Source organism: Trichoderma virens, assembly GCF_000170995.1.
Source record: "Trichoderma virens Gv29-8 chromosome Unknown TRIVIscaffold_86, whole genome shotgun sequence".
Taxonomy (NCBI): domain Eukaryota; kingdom Fungi; phylum Ascomycota; class Sordariomycetes; order Hypocreales; family Hypocreaceae; genus Trichoderma; species Trichoderma virens.
In genome coordinates, this window is record NW_014013663.1 from 702,461 (window position 1) to 722,320 (window position 19,860).

Below are 19,860 nucleotides of genomic sequence, written 5' to 3' on the forward strand. Positions count from 1 at the left end.
AGGAAAAACGCACAACACGTGCACAACATAACAACATAACAACCTGCTATGTTATGTTCAGGGAGCGGATATTCGGCATCCCAGCGACTATGAGATGCAGAAGAAGCACCCTTTATCGCCCTGGTTCTGCAAGTATCCGCTGCTATCTCGACCTTCTGGTATCTTCCTCTATCACTATCACATGGAGCAACATCAGCTAGACAGATAAAGGTCATGCGTGTATTATGTCATGTAAGCTGTCGAGTGACTGTATCCATACTAGTGCTACTATTCGCTAGACACAATGCAACCGCTGTTAATCTCGTAATCCACCAACATCTCCTCATTTTGGACCCTGAAATGTCGAAAGAATGCGTTCCTGTTTAAGGCGTGTGCGGAATCTTTGAAGAGATATCACCAGATGATGACACCTTTGTTTCGGCAGCTTTGGCGGCACTTGCTTTGGCGGCACTTGCTTTGGCGGCACTCGCTTTGTAACTAGAACCCGTTGGCATTACCTCCTTGTTCTCCTTGTTCTTTTTCCCGTTCTTGTTCTTGTTCTTGTTCTGCTGGGTAGAATCTGGGAGATCATCATGGCAACAATCGGGCGAATATAGCTCCCCAAGATGCGCATTGTTCCACATGTCCACCAAATACTTCAACGCATATTGAATCATAACGTCGAGAGCCTATATGAGCCGCACGAAGACATAAGCACGCTGTCATCCTATACATAGGTACGTCCTTCAACCTACCGCCAAAGTAATCTTGGAACGCCCATTCCTCTGAAGGGATAAACACGCCACTTTACGCTGATAGAGTAAATTGAGGCATTCCTCCGTAGAAGGATAGAAGCCAAGCTGTTTCATGTCAGCCTCTTTGACCGTGCTCACTCAAAGCACCACTTACCCAAGTGCACTTTTTTTGGGCCAAGATGCATTCGATGCAGTCCCCGTCGTTGTCAACTGGGCAGTTTCAAATCAGTTGCGCGACAACCACATCAAGGCGTGAATTGGCACATACAGCTATCTATTCGACACAGATACCTAGGATCCCCCTCTGCTAGACCGAACGCGCAATGCATGCAGGGTGAAGGGCTAGAGAATTGTCAACCTGGCATCACTACCACGGAACGCATTATAATCAAGCATACTACGATACGAAACAAGAATCAGATCCGAGATCGATATTTGCTGTGCGTTTCGTGCCTTTTTCGTCCCACATGTCGAGAATCCGCTTTGCAACGGATTTTGCGGCCTGGGGCATGGGGGGTTGACGACTTGAAGCCGTATTGGATCCGCGAGCTGCACCACACAAAGAAGCCATGTTATTTTGCGCATGATGTTCATAATGTGAGAGCTGTGTACTCGTTGCACTGGTAGGTCCCTTCGGTGTATTCGCTTCTGAATCGGTGGGTTTGTTGCTGTTGACGGGCTTGCTGTTCATCGTAGTTGAATAAAACGTTATGGTGTAGCCGTCAGGAGTAAAAGACAGAAAAACTGACAAAAGTTGATGAAATGAACGATATACTTCTTATTGGTGATGATCAAAAGAGGTGCAGGGGAGAAATCTGTTCAATTTCCGTGAACCGCGTTGAGGTCATGACATACATGCGGGTTGTCACTGCCTCTTTCTCCCAGAGATAAACTCTACCTACCTGCTTACACCTTTCTATCAACTGGCGGAAGGAGTCTGGGTCCATCTTAATGTATCTTGGTGGATAGCAGTACCAGTGATGGCTCAGGTTACTTGCGGTTGGTGAGTTACGCGATACAACATTCTCTATAGGGTACGGAGTACATGTATCGTCTATTTGCCAGTCAGCAGAGAGGAAGCAAGGTCTAGATACGGAAGATCTTTACAAATGCATTTATCTTAATTTAAAATATTTATACCACTGAAGGGAATTCTACCCCAAATCACCTGTGCGCAAGACAAAACGCACAAAACAGCTAACAAAGCAGAGATCCGTCCGCATCCTAATCACTCCCCTGAATTGAAGCATATACTCCAAGTGCGGCCAGCCGTCACATCAGATTAAGGAATCATAATCCATGTCAAAATGCTGAAAACAAACGCGTATCGATCAGAATCCCAACGCGGTATACGCCATAATACCAACTTGCAAGCTCAACAAGCTAATGCAATTCCACCAGTTCAACCACCACCGATCTACCACTCATCATTGCCTCATATACGCCAGCATCGCTATGCCAACCACAGGCACCATTGCTGTTCCCAATACCTTGAAAATCGAGGATCTGATATGAGGACCAATGACAGTCTTCAGAAGTGCCTGGAACTCGGCGGGCGCATTGCCTTTAGGGTAGCGCGTCTTGGGGATCTCCTTGTCGAGAAAGGGGCAGATCTGCTCCCAGCCAAATCCGCCTTCCAAAGTGCATGCCAGAAGCTGGTCCTTTGGAGCCAATCTCTTCACCTTTTGAGCACTGCAGTTTCCCGTGTTGTTAGTTGTCTGCCACAGACACGCAATAATGGACCATGAACATACTCCAGGATACAGTCTCTCTTTGCGTCCTCCATACCCGCGTCCAGGCCCTTTCCGTGAAACATGACCTGTTCAAACGCATCATGCAAGGTAACAAAGACCTTGATGAAGCCATCAATGTGCTGAATCACATTCAAGGGGAAGGTCTTTCCGGCTTTGATGGGCTCAGCAATGCTATTGTATACTGATCGTTCCCAGGCGTCGACATCGCGTTCGACGATCATAAATTTTGCGTCCGGGTAGAACTCGATGAACTCTTCGATAAAGAATTGGGGAATCTCGACAATGGCCTTGTTTTGTTTTGATCTGATTAGTATATGCAGTCCTTTGTGAAACATATACTGAGAGGAGGGAAGAGGCCAAGCTTACATCGTAGTTAGCGAGCCACTTGTCAAACTCGGCCTTGCCGTATGGCTTTCCTGCGCCTAGGAATTTGCAACGCAATGCCTCTTCAAATAGTTGGAGATGGGTAACACCTTGGATGACTACTTCGTACATGTGGTAGGGCCTATATCCGAGTATCTGGAGAGCTTGGAAAAGAGAGAAAGTTCCAACACTAGTGAGGTTAATAGCGTGTTTGGTAGATACTATTAACACATCTGGATGGATTAAAAGAGCATACCGGCTTCGGCTGAATACGATCAACTCCTTCTCCCTCACCTTTTCCGGTGTGGGGAGTCTGTCGATCAGGCGAGACATGGCGAATTTAGTGGAATCGGATGCTTAAAAGACGCTGGTTTGTTTTGGTATCGACAAATTATGGAAACTAGTGTCCTCGAATCTACAGAGTTCAAGATCTGTATTCGACAACCTACGGCCTTATATATATATGAATAACCCATGCTAACTTTTACAATAATCTAGTTTTACAGCTGGAGCTTCAGGACAGGGGCAGACGGATCTTCTAGTTCCAAAGTCTCTCCAAATGTGACTCCATTCGGCTTCGGGCTGATCAACTCTTCTGACTCGACCTGGGGCTCAATTACGTGGGCTGATTGGCTTTGATCGAAAGTGATTGGGCGGGCCACCAGGAAATGATGCTGACGGGGCGCCATGAACTGCTGGCTGAACTGTTAGCATAGCCATCTTCAATGCGTAATATGTCGTCTACGAGACGAGACCGAAAGACGAAAACCAGGATATATCATGACCACATTCTATTGAACTGGTTTCTCTCATATTCAATCGAATGCACAAAAAGCGAGCAAATCCGGGCCAACATTCTCTCGTATCCCTAACAGTCGGATATGAAGCTTTTCTGAGGGGTTCTCTGAGGAGTAAGCTCTAGCACTGGTGGTGTCTTTAGTAGGGAATAGCTTTAAAGCTACCGATGGGCCGAGCTCGAGAATTGTGTCTGAAAATAGGCCAACCTTCTTCAAGGGCTGACACGATGCATGGCGCGAAAGGGTAAACTGGGAAGCGAGAGAGCGCGAGACTCTATGCTGGTTAGATCGCCGTACATTACGATACGCGTATGACGCCCTGTGGCAGTGTGTTAGTCACGTTTTTCTAAAATAGCAGGGCGTTGTTTGCGCTGCTGCATGTATTGCGGATAGTTGTGGGAATTAGTTTGTTTTGTCGAGACTTGGCGAGGAATATGAGCCACAGCCTTACGGGATGACGCTGACATTGAGAACAATGGCCGTTATATAGCCTCCACCCAGGTCACCTATCATATTTGCCCTATTCGTATTCCAGTAGTAAGGGGGAAGAAATAACATGAAGTTTTTCTGGCAAGTTTGTCAAGAGTCACATGGAGGATTATTTACCATCTTGCATATTAACATTGAAACAGCAACGCAAAGAAACCTCCCAAAAAATAATACAAAATATATCTACTCCGTATTCACTCGAACAACGAAATTGGGGCAATGCCTTGTTCTATGCAGCACTACTTTGGCGTCTTCTTGAATGGCTTGCTGAGTGGCTGAACCGCAACTCGTGTTTGTGGCTCTTTGTTTGCGCCACTTGCATGTCACCAGGAAACAAGTCGAGGCTTTGCCAAGCCAACGATCCAAACCACCCCAAATGAAAAGGATGAATGATGAATGAACAAATGATGCCGTAAGCAATGCCCTGGCCACGGATCGGCATATGTATTTACCGGCTTCTTCTTGAAAATTCCTCGCCCTGTCTGTGAAATCAGCGGTTGCGCCGAGTGCGGAATGGCTCGCTGACAAGAAGGCTGCCACTTTATCTCTTCACCCATTTGGTGGTGTCATGAGGGCATCAAGATTGAGGGGGGCACAATCTTTTTACACGTTACATTCACCTGTGAGATATATAAAACCGCCGAGCGTGGAAGGATCCAAGAGATATGCCTGGGGCCGCTGCGTGGGAGGCATGTGTTGCATGTGTTACATGTGTTACATGTGCCTGTAGCCTTGATAGAGCCGACGAACCGGAATATTTGCAATTCAGCCAGACAATCGCTTCCCCACGCGTTAAGAGATTGCAGCCGCGCTACAGGCCTCCCAAGCTTCCGTAGAGACCCGTATGGAGATGGCACCTCCCGCTCCGTGAGCGATTTCGGGGCTCGATTTGGGGACCAATATCTTGGGGGAGGCTTCATTCTATCGAACCTGGAGCATCTCTCACCATTATCGGCAGCAACCAAGAGCCCCCACTAGCGGCCACAAACTCGGGGCAGCCCTTGCTCGTTTCTTCTTGTGCGTGGGCGCGTGCGCGACATGTTGAATGATGGATGAGAATTAGGAAGAGGCCGGGGGAGGCAGCCAATAAGAATCTGACGATAAGCAGCCCTGGCATGTGGCGGCTAGTGTGAGCCTTTTGGGGACCTGTTTGGAGATTCTGCGCCCTTGTACTCCGTAGTTTGAGTTGAGTCGGGTACAGTACGGAGCTGATGTGATGTCGAGATATTATTAGATGGGGAGCGAGCGCGGGCGGACGGAGTAAATGAGCGAATTGGCCTACATGAAAAGCAGTTGCTATCACATCGTTTCCGCGTTTATCGATGAAAAAAAAGTGATGGTCGTGATGGTGGGAAGGGAGGGGGGGATTTTCTTTTTGCATGTGCCACAGAATGGTCTCATTCTCACGCAAGGCTGCCTCAGTTTTGTCTATGAATTACTCTTCCTCTTGTAAGTGATGTTGAATGTCTCTTGTCACCAATACCACTAGCCAAGGCCTAATGGTGCATTGGAAGAGGTATTAATTTCCCTTTGCCGCGAGCAGAGTCGCATCGTTTGCAGGGAGCATGTGTCCAGACCTGTGCCTTGTATATATCCGCGGTTTGGATGCCCGAACGGCTCAAACTGCAGCCGAAAGCGTGGAACCGAAACAGAGGCCAAAGCTGGAAGCGTTCTTGTGTCCTCGGTACTGCTTCGTGTTTCGGTGTCTCCCTAGCTTTTTCTCTTGAATCAGCCGAAGGGCAGAGTTCGGCATCACCACCGAGCAAGTACTCGTACAGTGGTACATGGAATAGTAATAGTGATAGTAACAGCTAGTATCTGCACTGTGCTCACATGTCAGACTGCCGCTTGTGGATGCAAACGGGCACGGATTCGCACGCGGCCACTGGCGGCTGTAGAGGTGGATGCCCTCGCCTCGCGTCCAAGAGCGACACGATATGACTGATAATACGTCCATACGATATCGCCGTGTTATTATCACGACAATGGCGGCGAACGGGCCAGGACAGCGAGTACCTCGTACGTACAAACAATCAGGCGGCCTTGCCTCTCTCCTTTCTTCGTCTTGTCCTGGCTCTTGGTTCCTGGTGCCACGTCCCTGACATAGACTCGGCGTAATCCGATTCGATCCAGCGTTGAAATCATAACGTAAAAAGAAACCAAAAATACGTGGCCGAAGCTCGTTCTCGGCTCATCGCACCGCCTGCGACCAAGGAGCACTGCCGGCAGCTGTTGATGCTGTGGCCCGTACTCCGTTAATAGTGATCTCGTTATGCAGTGGAAGGGAGTACCTGAGCTAAGACACGGATACACCGTCGCTGGCATGAATAGCATTTTGATCCATCACGGTAGGCCCCATTTCGTACCGAGTCTACGGTTAGTGAAGGAGTCTCAGCTTTTGGAGCGCACAGCCTCACCAGCCACTCTTGGTGTCAGGGATCCAAGGATTGCATTGAATGCTATTTTGCGTTTTACAGTGCTCGGTAGTGCCAACTTTGATGTCTTGCTTTATCCGGATCCGGTGGCGCCCTTTTGTCTTGGTACGAGCATCTGCGCGCATGTGCGTGTACTGTACTTTGTATTCTATACGGAGTAGTACCCACGTACGTACGTAGGTACCTGTAGTAATAATACCAACTAATAAGCTTGGATTACTGCATGTCAGGTCAGCTCAGATCGGGCAAGACATTGGATGTGATAATCCCTACTAAGCGCAGGTCAGACAGACTGATGCATGCTACTGTCTGTAGCTCGATGAATTGATCACACCTGCATCTCCGCAAAATGCCAGATCGTGGAAAACAACTCAGACAAAAACAGTCATATCGCGAGTCATCGGATGGTAATCGGAGCAGAGCGACTGGCTCCAGCACCACGGCGTCGAAAAACTTGGTGAGGCGTTTATGTAAATTTTTAGGGTCCATGGCAATCAAATGTAATGACACAAATCAATGAGCAAAGCCTCACGCGCTGCAGCCACTCAGCATCCAGAACCGGCCGAGACTAGCGGTCGAGCAGCCACCAATTGCCTCTGCCAAAGCCCCCTTATCAGGTACTTTGTGGATGGAGTACAGTGTAAACGGAGGGAGTGAACTGGGAGTGACGGGGAGCGAGGTACCGAATACCGGAGGCCAAGTATCGTGGGAGGGTCCGGGTATTCTCACAAGCCAGACGATCGCTGTGGCTGGGCCCTGTCGCTCTACCGGCCCGGCTGAAATCAAAGTAAGTTGAGATGATGTTTTGTTTTTTTCGTTGGGATGGAAATGGGCGGCCGGATAGATTGCAAGTTGGCGTTGGGGGCGTATCTAGATGAAGGAAGAAGATGCGAAAAGGAAAAGCAAAAGAAAAGTGAAAGGCAAACAGTAAAAGGCATTGATGGGTTCTGCTCAACTTCTTCCTCCACTGTACTGGTGTACCTTCTTCTACGGTACTGTGCCATGGCTACACTACAAGATCCCTTCGCCCATCAAAACAGTACAGCCATCCCTTGTACCGCTACTCTCGTCCACGCACACAACCAGATCCCCCGTACCAGTACCAGCAGATCCGTGCCATTCCCCCCATCATCCGTGTACTGCTACCATGACAATCGTGGCCCCATGCCGGTCGCACTAGGTGGCACCAAGATAGCAGCAACTGGGGCCTCATGTGGCGATACCCATCCCCTAGCACTGGAAGTACTCCATGCTGGTGTACTCCATACTTGTGCGACAATACTGGGGGATATCCCGACTCTGGGGCTGAAGGTACCCGGTTCCGTCTTTTTCTTTTGGCGCTGATGCTTCCAAACACATATAAACCCTCGCCGCCCGTGCCCGTCCACGGATGTAATTGTTGATACTGCATTGCATTCCATTTGATTGCTTCATTTTTAGTCCATTCTTTGGTCTTTTCGAATACCCATATATATACCGCTGGTTGAACTGCACTCGGCTCGCATTCAATCCTTCTTCCCCACTACTACTTCTTTCTTCCTCCCACAACACAAATCCACTTTCCACAAACACACACACACAACAGTCATCATGGCCAACCGAGAAATTCTGTCGTCTCGAACTGAGACTCTCAACAAGTACCTGAAGCTCGACCAGAAGGGCAAGATCATGGCCGAGTATGTCTGGATCGACTCTATCGGCGAGACTCGATCAAAATCCAGGGTGAGTTGCTTCCAACGTTTTTTCTTATCTCGACCCCTGTCCCCGTCAGCTGCATTGTGCATCCAAGCATCATCTTGGCAAAATGCATGCAAAAAACCCCCGACTTGTCCCGTTGCCCCGCCACCTAGTGGGCAAAAACTTGACAGGGGGGGCGACTCGGCCTCGGCGAGTGAAGAGGCAATCATGACGCCACAGCTTGGCTGCTGTGGCTGTTTCTCCGGTTGTCTTCTGCTTGATACTTTTTCTAGCAGCGATACTTTTGTCTAGTAGTGGCTAGTTGTCGCTATTGGGTTCTAGTTGTCGCTGCTATTTCTGGTATCTCGACTCAGCCACCGAGCCCGCAATACGGGCGACCCGCTGCAGGGTCTGGGATGACTTGATTGTCTCTCTCTCGGCCAGCGTCGGGCTCGGCAATGAGATCGCCAAAAGGGGACCCAGGCGGTGACGCGATGACTCGCGCGTGTGTGACGTATCGAGAAAACAAGTTTACTGACTCTCTCTCGCGATAGACGCTCCCTGAGCTCAAGGACAAGGAGTACACCCCCGAGGATCTGCCCGTCTGGAACTTCGACGGCTCTTCAACTGGCCAGGCCCCTGGTCACGATTCCGATGTCTATCTTCGCCCTTGCGCCGTCTACCCCGATCCCTTCCGTGGCTCTCCCAACATCATCGTCCTCGCTGAGTGCTGGAACGCCGACGGCACCCCCAACAAGTACAACTACCGCCATGAGTGCGCCAAGGTCATGGAGGCCAACGCCTCTCTCGAGCCCTGGTTCGGTCTCGAGCAGGAGTACACTTTCCTCGACCACGACGAGAGGCCTTATGGCTGGCCCGTTGGCGGTTTCCCTGCTCCGTACGTCACCTGTTTCACATGACGTTGGAAATGTTTGCGCTAACCTCTTGATACAGTCAGGGTCCCTACTACTGCGGTGTAGGCAGCGGCAAGGTTGTCCTGCGTGACGTCGTTGAGGCCCACTACAAGGCCTGTCTCTGTAAGTTTGGGTGGAATCATCGTGTTGCATTAGGAATGAGTTGCTAATACAGGTTTCAGATGCTGGCGTCAACATCTCTGGTACCAACGCCGAGGTTCTGTCAAGTCAGTGGGAGTTCCAGGTCGGCCCTTGCGTCGGCATTGAGATGGGTGACCAGCTCTGGATTGCCCGTTTCTTCCTTGCCCGCATCGCCGAGGACTTTGGTGTCAAGATCTCCCTGCACCCCAAGCCCATCAAGGGTGCCTGGAACGGCAGTGGTCTGCACTCCAACTTCTCCACCAAGCAGATGCGTGAGGAGGGTGGCATGAAGTACATCGAGGAGGCCCTCAAGGCCCTCGAGCCCCACCACAGCGAGTGTATCAAGGAGTACGGTGAGGACAACGACCTCCGTCTGACCGGTGACTGCGAGACCGGCTCCATCGAGAAGTTCAGCTGGGGTGTTGCCAACCGTGGTACCTCCATCCGTGTTCCCCGTGAAACCGCTGCCCGTGGCTGCGGCTACTTCGAGGATCGCCGACCCGCCTCCAACGCTGACCCTTACCGTGTCACCAAGATCCTGATGACCTCAATTTTCGGCAAGATCTAAGTCTTTGGCTTAGAAACTGTGGGGGAATTGAAAGGAGAGGATGTGTGTGTGGCGAAGGGAAAATTTACATAAGGGGATGTAACATTACGGACACTAGGGAGTTGCACTTAATATGACCTTGAGGGAAACAAATGGTTAGGCGTATGGGTTGTTCTTTTTCAACATATATCATGATGACTGGGCAGTCGACTTTTTAGACTTGATAGCTGTGTATGCGGCTTAGATTGATTTACGAATGCGAGACAAGGGCTTTGCAACAAGCACCTACATATCACTACTATACTCTCTCCACCATTACATGACCTGCTGTGACTCTACATGCCAAGATTTGGTGCCGCATTTTAAGCTTATTTTGTACCTAAGCCATGAAGAAATCTGGGGAATATCCTTGTTAAATCCTCTTCATATCTCATCACAACACCCTGGTCTAGGTATTGTGGCTGGTTCAGTCGTCTCCCCCTGCCGAGTAGCGCCACAGAGCGCCTGAAGTGCTCTTCCCATGAGCAAGTTTTCATGAAAATAGATAGAATGTTTCAATTAGTCTTGGGACGAGCATTATAGTTTGGACAGCAATCGTCGGGTATCGAGTGAATGAACCTTGTTGCTCGTCTGGCGCAACATTTCGCCGGCAGCCACTTTGAACTCTCCGAGATGGGCCGACAGAGTGATACATGGCTGTTGGTATTTCTTTTATGATATTTCTTGTAGTTAGATGATGTGCTCAAGATTTTCATCGAATGGCTTGAATTGCATCATGGGTTGAATCTAAAGTCAAATCGGGCCTAATCGTAGATGTGCAAGCCATGAGGACGAAGAGACGTAGAACACGCGTAGAATATGCCGAATCGAAATCCAAATAACATGGAAAGTTATGGAATATTCAACACGCCTATGCCTTTGGGCTCGCGATAGCCCTTTTCGTGATTCTAGTGCTCATTTCCTCAGGGATCGGTTCTGTCAAGAAGATGGTTAGTTCAATTGTTCGTGACAGGTTGACAGGTTGACAGCTTCTGATTATCTCCCATTTGAACATTAGGTAATATGTCGTAACTTGGGTGATAGTACTTGCCAGATACTGAATCTTTCTTCTCGTTACTAGGGGTTGTTCAAGGGTTACTAGCCATTGGTTGAACAGTAATGCAGCCAATGCCTGCCTGCCCTTTGTTCCTTGTCGCCTTCAACATCTGAAGCAGTGGAAAACACAATCTCCACAAGGATTTCATAATCTAGAACAGTCACTCAGCTTGGTGGCATGTAGACAATTTGCTTCGGTGGGCGTATCAAGACTCGTTTACGAATTCAAACGGCGTGATTGCAGTTGCCAAGAGAAACGATCCACAGGTGCTATGCAAAATGGAGAATTCTGATTGTTCGTCTGATGTCTATAGAGAACTTTAGCAGTGTGTGCCAGTCACTGGGTGCGGCGAATGGAGATTCCAGCACCCATTGGCCTGCTGGCAGCACGCTGAAGTTTTCTTTTGTGCCCCCTAGAAAAGGATCTCTCTCGATTTATTTTCTTCCAAGGTTCTCTTCTCTTTTGCATCACACAGCTCTCTACTCATCTTCACTTTTCAGCCCGAAGTAGATCAAGCATTCGCACTATCATCTCTACATCATCTCTACCCATCTCAACTACTGCACAATAAGTTGTCACCATCAATACCCGCACCACAATCATCATTCACGGCATCAGACATCAAGATGTGCAAGGAATTTCTCACCATTGCAATATGCGCCCCCCAGAAGGCTCCATCCATGTCCTTCACTTGCGGACAGCTTCATCTCGTCGCAGAACGACGACAGGTGTGTGACAAGGCCACTGGGGCCTGTCTTTGCTTTGTCGGAACCTGTGGTGTTCTCGAGAGCGTTCCCTCTACCCAAGGACTTCGTATGTCTTCCGTCAAGTCGATTAGGTGCGCCGCCTGCACCTCTCGCGAGGAAGAAGTTGGTGATCGACGGACCAACGAAGAGCTCATTGAGTCTCCCCTCCTGACTCGAACTGCTATCAAGTCGTCTGAGCAAAAGATAAAATTCGACGAGATCATCAAGGATCTGTGGAATGGCAAAGAAGATTGCCCGTACCACGTTCTCTCGACCGTCCGAGAGGGAAGCAACAGCTTTCCCGTCACCAGCAAGAATCTCTCTGACATGGAAATGGACAAAGAAGAGGATAAGGACGGAGTCGAGAAGTCTCTCACTGCCAGCTCTGGCGAAGATGCCATCAGTGACAACGTTTCGGAAGCCTCGAGTAATGCTACCCACGGCAGCAACGGAAGCCTCAACAGCAATGCTTCGCAAGAGTCCAAGAAGAAAGACACTATCGATCTTGGTCGAAAGGTGGGACTTCAAGCCAGCATCTGGGCCAACGCTCCCGACAAGTCTCCCAAGGGCATCAAGCACACGAGCTCCCCTCAAGTCCAAAGCCCAGTCAAGCGACAGAAAGCCGCAACCCCCCAAGGACCCAAGACGCGAATGAATCTGCCCCAGATCGCAGCTGCAAAAAACTTCCTCCGAGAAGGCTCAGCTTGAAGTTGGGTGGAATTCTTTGCAAATTGGAAGAGAGCAATTGTAGACTCGGAAGATTAATTGATAGGGGGTGCAGGAGTTTGGTATTTTGCAGAGTTGGATGGATACAGACGCAGGAAGATTTAATTTTGCACTGAACAGTTGATTCTATCCATCTACCAAATAATAGGAATTGAGCAAATAGACAATAGGTGCCCAGTGCTGTGAAAATTTTCCTCGTAGAAAGTGAATGTGACGCGTGTGCTCAAATAATGGTGGTAAATGCGTATATGCACCTCCTGGGGAGTTCTCCTGGCAGCTGCCCTATGGCTCGACATCTTCCAAGGTTACCACTTCACCTCGACAATCATCCCCTTGCACACGAGCCATCGCATATTTTTCTGCCTTCAGACGTATCAACATTTTTCTCTGTACAAATCCTCTATCTGGTTGACATGTCGGAGAAGAGAAAAAGTAAAAGCCTCGAGGAAGTGGAACGCGAGCTCGCATATTTTGGCCTGACTCGACGAACTGCCGCTGCCATTGTCCGACTAGCGAATAACCTCAAGCAAACTAGAAAGCTGCGCGCCGCACATATCGAACTCTTGACGCCAGGCAGACGGCTACATCCTCCCTCGCCGCTGGGCCAGATCGTTTGGAACCAGAGCGAGATCGAGATTGTTGGCAAGATCGAGAGCTCTAATCGACACGACAACCAGCCAGAGCCTGCCTCTTGCAATGAGACTTTCTCTTCAGAAGCTACTACAGTTTGCCTCCCCCTTGAATCAGAATCCTGCGCTGCCCGTGATACAACCCAACCATCCCCCTTTCTAGAATTCAGTTGGCTAGCACCTCTAACCTCTCCGGTAAAGGACATGAATGCTCTCGGCGATCTTGTTCTATCGAGGATAGAGTCGGTCACACTGACCGACATTGCGCCCATTGTCGATAGCCTTTCGATCTCGCAAGACCCTCCCCCTCCTCCGTCGGATCCCTCGACAGATGTTCCTCCTGCAGAAGCTGAAGAAGACGATGACGGCGACAATACAGACGATTCGAGATGGTGGTGACGGAGTATCTATTGGCAAGAAAAAGGAAAGAATATATGGCTTAGTATTTGGGATCTTTACAGAGTTTAGCTATGGAAGCGATCGGGCTTGGAGCCCACACGGAGTGGAAGATTTATGCATCAGGCAAACATGTCTTCTAGTATTGCTAGCATTTGCAATGCCTACTCTACCATGAGCTCTTTTTTTTGTTTTTGTTTTTGCAACACCACACTTAATGCAACGTGGGAAACACCTTCTTGAACGCAGCAGTAGCGGCTATGGATGCCCACCACTGTCTTGTCCTACCTCCAATCGTGAAGCTTGGGACTGATTTCTGGATCAACTTCTCCAGGACGCTAAAGTCTTGGATCTGGGTCGCATTTGTGCCTGCTCCCCACAAAGCATGTGCCAGCCAAGCTGTGGCATGGAAGTCCGCTTCTGTGACAGCATCACCGGCTGCATATGGTAGAACCAAGAGCGAGTCCAGGCTGTCCAGCACCCGAGCAAACGCTTTGTAGGCATCGTCCGAGTCCTTGAAGAAATCCTTATGCTCATCTCCAATCTCTGTTGTGTAGAATTTGTTGAGGGCGCCGTTCTCCAGCACTTTGGGTCCGTAGAAGGAATGGCTTGGATCGGCAGCCTGCTCCTTTTCGAGCCTCGTCTGTCTATTAACCACAAAGTCTTTGAAGCCGCTGGCCTTTTTGCCCGTCATCTCCTCCTTGTCCCGCGCGAGGAGAAGAATGGTGTTGGTCCCTGCATCGTGCGAGTGGACGAGATCAAGTATGGCCTGTACCTTGGCCTTGACGGCGGGATCTGAAGGGACCAAGGCGTTTCTTCCCTCGAGTGCGTCAATGTATCGAAGAATGTCCACGCTTTCGGTGAGTGGCTTGTCGAGAGATGGAGATGTGATGCTCGGCACGGTGCCGTTGGGATTGATCTTGATATACTCGGGATCGAAGTTTGCGCCCGTCACTAGTTGGTTGTTAACATTATTACCATTTGCGTCTAGCCGGATGGTTTTGAATCTTAGTTCTTACTGAGGTCAATCTCCTTCAAGTCATATTTGTCTTCTGGAACGCCTTTCTGAGCCAATGCCAGATGCGCTACTTGGGCCCACTGCGAGCCTGCGAAAGTATAGACAGTAAACTAAAGAGGGGAGAGACGATTAGTGCTGAGTCTTTCCAGGGCTGTTAATAGAGTTGTGCCTACCTGGGGGGCCATCTTTTCCGCGGAGATGTTGGAAACTGGAATGGCGTAAAAATATTTCTGGAAACAGGTGTTGACTGGTGTTTTCGCGCGCGGCTGTCAAGGTGAAAGGAGCAAAATTCCTTTATGTATGCTGTATGTACCCTGTAACGGTTGAAATCTTTAGAATTGACAAGCAAGTTGAACAAACTTAATGAACGGAAATTTGGACACTATTATGGTTTATTTATGTATTCAATGTTGGCTTTTGTTAACTGAGGCAGAAATCGCAACATCGCGAGAAGATTACACATTCGTCCGAACAGATTTCCGCCGCGGCAGAGACTTGGAATAATTAGAATACTAATCAGATCCGAAGTTTTCGCAATACCAGAAGCTATACCCCTAGCTCAAGAACAAGTAAATAGAAAGGTTGCAACCGTAGGTAGTTGAAAAGAGCGGGTTGCGCTAATATAAGCTTGACACATAGAATTTGGAATCAGGCGCTGTTGCAGATCTCTGGTGTGCCGCGCTGAGTGGCTTGGGCAACGATCTAATTCCCGGCAAATCGACACGCTTCAGTGGCTGAAGAGTGCGAATTTCCCACCATTGAGTGCTGACAGCAGTCGGTCCCTCTGCTTTGTTAACAAGCTTATTTGCTCAAGCCACAGCGGCTTTGGCGTTGGTCCGAGTTGGTGCGGAAATAGAAACGTAACACGATCCAATCATGATGTCAACGCTTGCACGAGGAAAACGTGCTCTACACTCCCAATGGAGTAATTTCTTAAAGGGGCATTGCCCAAAGTCGTCAATCAACGCATATACCGACTTGGGTGCTGGAATCATGATGTGGAAACAGGTCTATTTGCGAGTTGACGATGCTCCCTACACGCAGGTTGGGTTCAGCTGCTCAGCCTTTTGGTTCAGACCCCAGACCCCAGACTCCAGACTCCACCGTCATCAAGTTTGACGTGTGTTGGTCAGATATTGGAGCATCAAGATGGTGAAAGTAATTTGAATAGACTATGCGGTTGTAGAGAGACTCAAGGTATATAATAATGGTTATGATTCTTCGTAGCTGCTCTCATCTTCACCATCATCATCACAAGATTCGCTTCCTCTCCTCATAACTACCCCTTCATCCAACTACAATAATCCCTAAGACAAATTCTACAATCACTTTATACTTTCAATTTCATTATACAACTCTCACAATCACCATGAAGTTCTCTACTCTTGCTTCCATCAGCCTTACTGGCCTCACTGCTGTCTTGGCCGCACCAAGCGGTACTCAAGGCAACAAAGGCGCCGTCTTCGCCCTGACAAACGCTGTCAACAACGAAGTCATTGCATTCTCTCGCAACGATGACGGCACTCTGGTCAAGACTGGAACCTACCCAACCGGCGGCCATGGCCAGGGCGTCGACTTCGACACTCAGGGGGGCCTTCAACTCAGCGCTGACAACAGGTTCCTCTATGCCGTCAACCCGGCCAACGACCAGGTCACCGTCTTCGAGGTGGATGGATCCAACCTCAAAATGATCCAGTCCATCTATGCTGGTGACCAGCCCCTGGCCATCTCCCTGAGCAGCAACGGATATGCCTATGTTCTTGATGGCTCCGTCGCCTCCACGGGCATCTTTGGATTCAGGGTGAACAATGCCACTGGCCTTCTTTCGCCCATTACCAACTCCACCATCGCCACTAGCAACCCCATTGGTGTTCCAGGCACTGTTGCCTTTTCCCCCGATGGCCACTCTCTCATCGTCACCAACAAAGTCGGCAGCACCATTGACATCTTCACCGTGGGATCCACTGGCCACGCAAGCCCAGCCCCTTTTACATCAATCGCATCCAGCGGTCTCCGTCCCTTTGGCGCTGTCTTTGGCAAGTCCAATCTTCTCTACGTTGTAGAGTCTGGTCTCCCTGCTCTAGGCAACGCCGGTCTGTCCACGTACCAACTGCATGGCGGCCCGGCCCCCGTCCTGGAGCCCATCACCAAGTCTGAGAAGAACCAACAGACGGACGGATGCTGGGTGGTTGTCACCCCTGACGAAAAGTACGCTTACACTGCCAGCTTCGTCACCAGCGCCATCTCCAGCTACTCTGTTGCTAAGAATGGCACCGCCACCCTGATCAAGGGTGATGCCGCCCTCCCTGGTGATGGAAGCGAGCCTGTCGATCTTGCCCTTAGCAGTGACGGTACTTACCTTTACAACCTGCTCCGAGGCAGCGGCGCTATTGCTGCATGGAAGATCCAGGCCGACGGCTCTCTCCAGTCGATTGGTGGATCTTTCGGCAAGGGTCAGGGCATCCCGGTTGCAGACGGTGCTTCAGGCCTAGCCGCATACTAAGGTCTTGATGCATATTTGTAGAAGGTGTCGAGTAGTGTTGGACACAGCATTAATGCAAGGGGCTAATTATAAAGGGGAGATGGTGGTCAGGAAATAGATTGCGGTTTCGTTTGTTTGATGGTGGTTGAGTTGTGGGTTAGAATGCGGCGACACATTTAGCATTTGTATATATTAATATTCTTCAAGTGTAAGCTGCAAAGCTTTACTTCGCTGATATTTATAATATTTTTCGACATACTTCTATCAAATTGCTTCTTCATCACAGTAAATATTGTGCATTTGTAAAGGCTCCTGAGCGTCAATCATCGTCGTGTCATTAAACTACCTGAGTCCGGTATATCAAGGGAGCACTATGGCGCATCCACCATTCAAGCTTCGTGCCTCTTCCTTAGCCCAATATCCTCGTGTAGTTCAAGCTCTATTTGTGTTACGTCCACAGTCTTTCTACCTGTACGGATATCTTCAATATCAGGTACAGACGAATGTTTCTCTCCCTCAAAGATGGCGTCGATTTCTTCCAGCGTTTTGCCTTTTGTCTCTACCCAGTAAACAGCCTATTATACGTTAGCACGGTGAAAATCCACCGCATCAAAGTTGGGAGGGCCTCTTACAATAAGGATAAGCGTGATGATGTCCCATGAGCCGTTGATGATGTATGTTTTCCATCCAATGTTGGTTAGCGCTATGGGCATCACGAACGTGAGGAGAAGACTGGGCAAGAGGTTAGTTGAATTTGAACAAGAACAGACTTTCGAAGGTACTAACGCCAATCCATTCAAACTGAATCCAACCAAAGCCAATCCGTTGGCTCGAATAGGATAATTCATCACTTCTGGTGGGTAAAGATATAGCAAGGGCGTGAAAGCAATGGAGTAAATTCCCTGGAAGATGAACATGACGGCGACATCTCCGTAGATCAATGCCTGGGAGGCACCATCGGGGTTATCTGCGTACATCTTGGACAAGCCACCGATGATGAAGAGGCATACGATGAGAAGACTCTGCGAAAGCAGGGCAGTGGGCTTTCGACCCCATACCGCCGCCAAATGAGTTCCTCCAAATGCGCAAAACAAACACCAGACGTTGAGGACAACATTCTATGCAGACAATTAGCAATCTTCACTAGGAAATGAAGTTGTAAACTTACGGCCTTGAGCTGGTCATTGTAGTCTGTTATACCTGCCGTGTCTAGCTCATTTCCAAGATAATACGACGCAATAACATTTCCAGCAATGCATGAGAACGGCCCAACCGATGCACCAATCAAGGTCCTCTTCCGCGCCGTCGGAGTCTTGATAATTTCCATGGGACTCATTGTCATTCCGTTCTTCTTCTCCCATTCAAGAGTGTCAATAATCTCTTTGTAGACAGCCACCACAACCGGGTCATTGACGTCGCCGTCAGCGTTGGTCTGGGCAACAGAGAGACGGGCATCCTCATAGAGCTCTTTGCTCACCAGCCAACGCGGTGACTCGGGAATAAACGGCAGCACTATAATACAGGCAAACGAAAAGATTCCCTGAAGCAGCGATGGAAGACGCCAGGCCCAAGTAGACTGCCACTGACCTGTGCCAAGAGTAACTCCAGCAGCAATCAGCGAACCAACATAGTAAAAGTTGTTCAGAATCTGGTGGTGAGTGAATAGTCAGCCTCCTGAGAACACCTTCGTTTGCTTAGTTCAGATGGAACGGGTGAACACATACTCCAACACCCCACGCACGATACCTGCTTGCAAATGTTTCGCTCAGGTAGACGGCACCGGCGACTGATGAGATTGCACTACCCCATCCAAGGATGATTCTCGCCACAACAAACATAGCAATGTTCTGTGCCGCAGTCTGCAGAATAATACCCAGAAGCGTAACCACCGAGCCCCAAAATATGGCGGGACGGCGGCCAAGGCGATCTGTCATGACACCGGCCCAAATCGGGCCAAAGAAGCCACCGATGAAAACGGACGCTGTGTTGAGGCCGGTGGTGGCATTGTTCAACTTGAAGTAATCCGTATATGAAGGCAAGATGTTCAAGCCGTTGAGCATGGAACCGTCATAACCACCGGTGGCAGACTGGACCATGGAGCAAATCAGCAGAAGAACAGAGAGAGTGGCGGTAGATTCCGGGACCCAGGCCGGGATCCAAGTCCCTGTTGGGGTCTTGCGAAGCATTGTGTGCGTGTGTCTCGCTCTCAACAAGTATATAGGTATACCAATACTTGAAGGTGCCAGATCAGAGTTCAGTCGATGAGTGCCGGCGCCGAGGCGATTAATATCCCTTGACCTCTATCGCGCCTCCTCAAATTAACTATATGCATCGTTCCCCCTCATCCAAGCGACTATAGATCGTCGGCAGATTCCAGACATTGTGCATATCACTCATCTGCATGTAACCAAGGGCGTAACATCGACTGCGCAAATCCAGCTCATGGGCACCACAGACCGCCTGATAGCGGACAATTCCCAATCAAAAGTTCGCCGAAGTCGTTCATTCGGGTACCGGCAGCGTAGCGGGACGCCACCAGATGGAGAAGTCCTCATGGCCGATCCCCAGATATCGTGAAGCCGTCTTAAGCCCTCATCGCAGATTGGCCAGTCAAACTTAGCCAAGTCCAGGCCCGTCGGGTAAAAGTGGCAGACTTGCATTTGATTTCCATTTACGGACAATCTTTTACTTATCTAAAACCTCAAGACGATGTCGCTCTTTGGTCGCGATACCCCGCGTTGTTCCCCCACTGATCACCAGACATAGAACGAGTCTAGTTTCGTCTCACTCGAAGCAACGAGTTGCGGATAAACGGCCTTTTAGTGATAACCACGCCCGTATTGATGACACGAAACGACCGTGATTAAAGACGAGACTGAAGATAATAAACAGCTAGCCTCAGCGCCCCGCAATTCT

The 19,860-nt window shown here is 49.4% G+C and overlaps 9 protein-coding genes across 9 annotated transcripts; 4 read left to right on the forward strand and 5 right to left on the reverse strand.

Annotated features, from left to right (window-relative positions):
• Window positions 1–362: 362 nt before the first annotated feature.
• TRIVIDRAFT_225784 (uncharacterized protein) lies at window positions 363–1,245 on the reverse strand (the record flags this gene model as incomplete). The annotated part of the gene is made up of 5 exons (XM_014097201.1): window positions 363–668; window positions 735–839; window positions 889–944; window positions 1,003–1,076; window positions 1,133–1,245. The coding sequence occupies 5 exons, from the start codon at window positions 1,243–1,245 to the stop codon at window positions 363–365; spliced, it is 654 nt and encodes a 217-aa protein (XP_013952676.1).
• Window positions 1,246–2,161: 916 nt separating this feature from the next.
• On the reverse strand, window positions 2,162–3,184 carry TRIVIDRAFT_47553 (uncharacterized protein; the record flags this gene model as incomplete). Its single annotated transcript, XM_014097202.1, has 4 exons — window positions 2,162–2,426; window positions 2,489–2,775; window positions 2,855–3,041; window positions 3,108–3,184. The coding sequence occupies 4 exons, from the start codon at window positions 3,182–3,184 to the stop codon at window positions 2,162–2,164; spliced, it is 816 nt and encodes a 271-aa protein (XP_013952677.1).
• A 167-nt stretch (window positions 3,185–3,351) lies between these two features.
• TRIVIDRAFT_225786 (uncharacterized protein) lies at window positions 3,352–4,161 on the reverse strand (the record flags this gene model as incomplete). The annotated part of the gene is made up of 3 exons (XM_014097203.1): window positions 3,352–3,546; window positions 3,706–3,967; window positions 4,100–4,161. 3 exons carry the CDS (start codon window positions 4,159–4,161, stop codon window positions 3,352–3,354), a joined length of 519 nt encoding a protein of 172 aa, XP_013952678.1.
• Window positions 4,162–7,991: 3,830 nt separating this feature from the next.
• On the forward strand, window positions 7,992–10,162 carry TRIVIDRAFT_77167 (uncharacterized protein; the record flags this gene model as incomplete). The annotated part of the gene is made up of 4 exons (XM_014097204.1): window positions 7,992–8,294; window positions 8,804–9,147; window positions 9,204–9,286; window positions 9,346–10,162. 4 exons carry the CDS (start codon window positions 8,163–8,165, stop codon window positions 9,870–9,872), a joined length of 1,086 nt encoding a protein of 361 aa, XP_013952679.1.
• Window positions 10,163–11,573: 1,411 nt separating this feature from the next.
• On the forward strand, window positions 11,574–12,401 carry TRIVIDRAFT_68493 (uncharacterized protein; the record flags this gene model as incomplete). The annotated part of the gene is made up of 1 exon (XM_014097205.1): window positions 11,574–12,401. The coding sequence occupies one exon, from the start codon at window positions 11,574–11,576 to the stop codon at window positions 12,399–12,401; it is 828 nt and encodes a 275-aa protein (XP_013952680.1).
• Window positions 12,402–12,649: 248 nt separating this feature from the next.
• On the forward strand, window positions 12,650–13,447 carry TRIVIDRAFT_204623 (uncharacterized protein; the record flags this gene model as incomplete). Its single annotated transcript, XM_014097206.1, has 1 exon — window positions 12,650–13,447. The coding sequence occupies one exon, from the start codon at window positions 12,650–12,652 to the stop codon at window positions 13,445–13,447; it is 798 nt and encodes a 265-aa protein (XP_013952681.1).
• Window positions 13,448–13,564: 117 nt separating this feature from the next.
• Window positions 13,565–14,647, reverse strand: TRIVIDRAFT_231671 (uncharacterized protein; the record flags this gene model as incomplete). The annotated part of the gene is made up of 3 exons (XM_014097207.1): window positions 13,565–14,398; window positions 14,464–14,572; window positions 14,636–14,647. The coding sequence occupies 3 exons, from the start codon at window positions 14,645–14,647 to the stop codon at window positions 13,659–13,661; spliced, it is 861 nt and encodes a 286-aa protein (XP_013952682.1).
• Window positions 14,648–15,831: 1,184 nt separating this feature from the next.
• TRIVIDRAFT_204625 (uncharacterized protein) lies at window positions 15,832–16,965 on the forward strand (the record flags this gene model as incomplete). Its single annotated transcript, XM_014097208.1, has 1 exon — window positions 15,832–16,965. One exon carries the CDS (start codon window positions 15,832–15,834, stop codon window positions 16,963–16,965), a length of 1,134 nt encoding a protein of 377 aa, XP_013952683.1.
• Window positions 16,966–17,333: 368 nt separating this feature from the next.
• TRIVIDRAFT_47385 (uncharacterized protein) lies at window positions 17,334–19,130 on the reverse strand (the record flags this gene model as incomplete). The annotated part of the gene is made up of 5 exons (XM_014097209.1): window positions 17,334–17,519; window positions 17,577–17,676; window positions 17,731–18,062; window positions 18,113–18,592; window positions 18,669–19,130. 5 exons carry the CDS (start codon window positions 19,128–19,130, stop codon window positions 17,334–17,336), a joined length of 1,560 nt encoding a protein of 519 aa, XP_013952684.1.
• Window positions 19,131–19,860: the final 730 nt, after the last annotated feature.